Below are 4,798 nucleotides of genomic sequence, written 5' to 3' on the forward strand. Positions count from 1 at the left end.
TTTTTTGTATTTTTTAGTAGAGACGGGGTTTCACTGTGTTCGCCAGGATGGTCTCGATCTCCTGACCTCGTGATCCGCCCGTCTCGGCCTCCCAAAGTGCTGGGATTACAGGCTTGAGCCACCGCGCCCGGCCGATGTTCTCTCTTTATGATCCTTGATTGATAACATCTTTCTTCCCACTCCACCTTAACTGCTTAAGGGTTAGTGAGATTCTAGTAGAAATGAGGTGGTCTGTTTCTCTGCTGGCAAATTGGCCAGCAAGGAGAAGAAGTGTGTAAATGATTATTTCCTAGATATTGAAAGTCTTTTTAAAAAAATTATTTTCAGCCAGGCACAATGGCTCATGCCTGTAACCTCAGCACTTTGGGAGGCTGCAGTGGGTGGATTGCTTGAACTCAGGAGTTCAAGATCAGCCTGGGCAAGCAACATGGTGAAACCTTAACCTCTACAAAAAATACAAAAATTAGCTTGGTGTGGTGGTGCGTGCTTATAGTCCCAGCTACTTGGCGGCAGGAGCTGAGGTGGGAGGATAACTTGAGCCCTGGGAGGTCGAGGCTGCAGTGAACTGTTTTCGCGCCACTGCACTCCAGCCTTGGTGACAGAGTGAGACCCTGTCTCAAAAAAACAAAAATTATTGGCCGGGCGCGGTGGCTCAAGTCTGTAATCCCAGCACTTTGGGAGGCCGAGACGGGCGGATCACGAAGTCAGGAGATTGAGACCATCCTGGCGAACACAGTGAAACCCCGTCTCTACTAAAAAATACAAAAAACTAGCCGGGCGAGGTGGCGGGCGCCTGTAGTCCCAGCTACTCGGGAGGCTGAGGCAGGAGAATGGCATAAACCCGGGAGGCGGAGCTTGCAGTGAGCTGAGATCCAGTCACTGCACTCCAGCCTGGGCGACAGAGCGAGACTCCGTCTCAAAAAAAAAAAAACAAAAACAAACACAAATATTATTCTCAGGAGCGAAGGCCTTCTTAAAGCAGATAATTATCTGTTCAATGGAGATTCTGAAGAGAAAAATATAAAGTAGCAGAGATATAAAAACAATAGTGGCTAAAGTAAATTGAGTGCTTATTATTTTTTAGGCATTGTGGTAGGGGATTTCTGTGCATTGTCACATTTAATTCTTATGGGGATTTTTACAGGTGAGAAAACTGAAGCTCAGACAGGCTGAGTAACTTGCCTAAGAACTGAACCTGGAAATTGAAGTCTATTTTTTTTTTCTTTTTTTTTTTTTTGAGACGGAGTCTCGCTCTGTCGCCCAGGCTGGGGTGCAGTGGCCGGATCTCAGCTCACTGCAAGCTCCGCCTCCCGAGTTTACGCCATTCTCCTGCCTCAGGCTCCCGAGTAGCTGGGACTACAAGCACCCGCCACCTCGCCCGGCTAGATTTTTGTATTTTTTAGTAGAGACGGGGTTTCACCGGGTTAGCCATAGGATGGTCTCGATCTCCTGACCTTGTGATCCGCCCGTCTCGGCCTCCCAAAGTGCTGGGATTACAGGCTTGAGCCACCGCGCCCCGCCGGAAAGTGAAGTCTATTTATCTTCAGAACCTGTGCGTCTCACTTAATTTGGTGAAGCCTCAAGTGGCAAAAATGTGATAGTCTCTCCTGATGGTAGAGACTGACTGAGTCTAAGAATCTTAGGGAAACCAGCTTGTGTTTTGCCTTAGAAGGCAAAGTCACGCAATAGATGCCACCTTGATGGCCTCCTGAGCAGCTGACACTTGGTTCTTTGAGAGTCCTTGGGCTTGTGCTTGTTGAACTGATTTGGAATACTAATAAAACTTTGACTTTTAGCGGCAAGACCTAGAAAGTTCTAGAACTGGAAGGAATTACCACTATGCATTTGTCTCTGGTTTCTGCAAGTCCATCCAGAACTGATTGGACATGATTCTGGAAATTTGTTGGAAACATTGAGGGCTGGTATCAATGCATTTTGGTTCCCACCCTTTCTCCTCTGCTCTGCAGATAAATGAATGTGGTTTCTTGCTAATAGTGTCCTTCCCAAGTGAGTCAGGATTCTCTTGATATTTAATATCATGGTATCCTTCTTAATGTTCACATTGAAGATATATTTGCTCGAGACAAAATTCCTATTGTCGTGGGAGGAACCAATTATTACATTGAATCTCTGCTCTGGAAAGTTCTTGTCAATACCAAGGTAAGTTTAGTTCACTTGTAACTCATTGAGGAAATGGATTGCTCTTTCTTGCTGGCTAATTTTAGTGGGAGAAAGGTTGACTCTTGCCGATTTCTTATACTCAGCAACTATAATTTTCCTACTTAATATTCTCAAGCAAATGCCACCTCCATATGTGAAGTGTGTTCCTCTAGGCTGGTCTATGGGAAGGGGCTATGTGTGGGAAAAATGTTGCTGTTTGGATTAATTAGCATCTCCATATAAATTAACAGTGCATTAGGCCGGGCGTCGTGGCTCACTCCTATAATCCCAGCACTTCGGGAGGCCAAGGTTGGCGGCTCACCTGAGGTCAGGAGTTTGAGAGCAGCCTGGCCAACATGGTGAGACCCCGTCTCTACTAAAAATACAAAAATTAGCCAGGCGTGGTGGCACACGCCTGTAATCCCAGCTACTAGGGAGGCTGAGGTGAGAGGATCGCTTGAACCAGGAGGTGGAGGTTGCAGTGAGCTGAGATCATGCCACTGTACTCCAGCCTGGGCAACAGAGCGAGACCCTGTCTCACAAAAAAATAAAAATAAAAAGAGACAGAGAGATGTGATTCAAGAAAAAAATATGTAGAATTCTTTATAAAAATTATATTTTAAAAAACGCAGTACATTAGCCTGATTCAGTATTTCCTGGCTGGCAGCACAGTATGTATATCAGGGAGATGTCCATCACTGACCTTATTTACATAGGTGCTACTATGTAGGGTAAGACTGTGTAAACTGTAATTTGCTGGCAATCCTGGTCTCCTTGTTCACCCTTGCTGAGAAGACTAGACTCCTGGATATGTTAAAATAGATATATTAGCCCTGGTACCTGTTTGAACTTCTGACAAGGAAGCAAATAGCCAAGTGTTTCCCTATGCTGTAAGTCTTCTTTTTTGTTTGCTGTGGCCTCACAGCACTTACCACAGCATATTGGAATTTTCTGTTTATGATCTGTCTCTCACTATATGGCAAGATCTTCTGATTATTCTGTATTCCTGACACTTAGCAAAGTGCCTGGCACGTATACTGTCTCAGTGTTGGTTGAATTAAATTTGCTTCTAAACCATCATTTAATAGCCCCAGCAGATGGGCACTGAGAAAGTGATTGACCGAAAAGTGGAGCTTGAAAAGGAGGATGGTCTTGTACTTCACAAACGCCTAAGCCAGGTGGACCCAGAAATGGCCGCCAAGCTGCATCCACATGACAAACGCAAAGTGGCCAGGTAAGAAAGTCTGGCCTGCTGACCCCAAATTCCTTTACAACTAGGGAGCAGTCAGTTCTTCAGTTTGCCCAGGTGATGAGAGAGATTTGGTAATAGCAGTTAGTGGAGATTGATGTGGTGTTCTAACTCAGCAGGTTGGGAGGCCCTGAGTTATTGCTTCAGTTCAGCTCCCTCAATAAATAATTGCACCCTACTTTGTTACATTTTAAATGCATAGTACAATATCGTTTTCCCCTAGGGCCTATATAATGTTGCTTCATTTTCTATTTGATCTTTGCTTGTATAACAGTTTTCATACACATTTTTTCTGGCATGCAGTTTGTTTACATTGTGATTTGGATTTCATAATTGATTATGCAATGCCATGTTCTGCCCCAGCAGCTTTCCCAGTGGGAGGTGGATTTTATAAACTGTCTCACAGATCAGCTCACCTTTGCACATGGAAACTATCTGGTAGGGAAGAGAAGTAGTGAATGAACTCACAAGGTCATGTTTTTTTAGGTTGTTTTGAAATTGCAGCCTCATGTTAGGTTTATTTTTCTGCAGAATTAGGAGTGATACCACTTCTGGCATAGTAGGACATCTAATGAAGGACCTACTCTATTGATGGTTGTGCAGATCAAATATTAAAGTAACATCTCATATTCATAGGGATTGTGAAGTACTCCACTCAAATGAATTTGATATTTTCACCCTAATTTTAGCCCCTCAATGAAACAATGTTAGAATATAGGATTTAAAACAATTCATTATTATTATTACTTTTTTTTCTTTCTTTCTTTCTTTTTTTTTTTTTTAAGAGAGATAGTGTCTAACTTTGTTGCCCAGGCTGGAGTACAGTGGCACGATCATGGTTCACTGCAGCCTTGACTTCCTGGGCTCAGGTGTCCTCCTGCCTTGGCCTCCTGAGTAGCTGGGACTACAGGTGTGCACTGCCATACCTGGCTAGTTTTAAAATTTTAATTTTAGTAGAGATGTTTTGCTTTGTTGCCCAGGCTGGTCCCAAACTCCTAGGCTCAAGCGATCCTCCTGCCTCAGCCTACCAAAGTACTGGGATTATAGTCATAAGTCACAGTACTCAGCCAAGAAAAGGGTTTCTTCAGGTAGGGTTGTCCTTTGCACGGTGAGGGAGTGGGGCACAAATTGTATTATCTAAGTTTTTTCACCCCCTTAAAGGCAATATAACCCCATTAAGAATGCATGTTTCAGATTAACGAAGTTTATACTTTTCAGTATCCAAACATTTTAAACACTTTAATAGAAAACATTCAGTTTTTTTTAAAACTTAGGAACATTATGATAAACATTCATTTTTATATTGTTTTATTACATGATTCTAGAGGTTGGTGTTTATTATTCTCTCCTTTTACTAGTCAGTTCTTTCTTTTTTTTTTTTTTTTTTTT

The 4,798-nt window shown here is 43.0% G+C and overlaps 1 protein-coding gene across 3 annotated transcripts in view; it reads left to right on the forward strand.

The window, feature by feature from the left end:
• The window catches only part of TRIT1 (tRNA isopentenyltransferase 1), a 52,086-nt gene that overhangs the window by 34,665 nt on the left and 12,623 nt on the right, over window positions 1-4,798 (forward strand). For all 3 annotated transcript variants that reach the window (XR_001885827.1, XM_017873347.1, XM_017873348.1), the window contains exons 3-4: window positions 2,062-2,160; window positions 3,249-3,394. Coding sequence is in view for 2 of the 3 variants with exons in the window: in XM_017873347.1 (XP_017728836.1) it covers window positions 2,062-2,160; window positions 3,249-3,394 (245 nt within the window). In the remaining variant the exon portion in view is untranslated. The remainder of the gene's footprint in view (window positions 1-2,061; window positions 2,161-3,248; window positions 3,395-4,798) is intronic.

The sequence above is a fragment of the Rhinopithecus bieti genome, unplaced genomic scaffold, assembly GCF_001698545.2.
Source record: "Rhinopithecus bieti isolate Rb0 unplaced genomic scaffold, ASM169854v2 scaffold_6907, whole genome shotgun sequence".
Classification (NCBI taxonomy): Eukaryota; Metazoa; Chordata; class Mammalia; order Primates; family Cercopithecidae; genus Rhinopithecus; species Rhinopithecus bieti.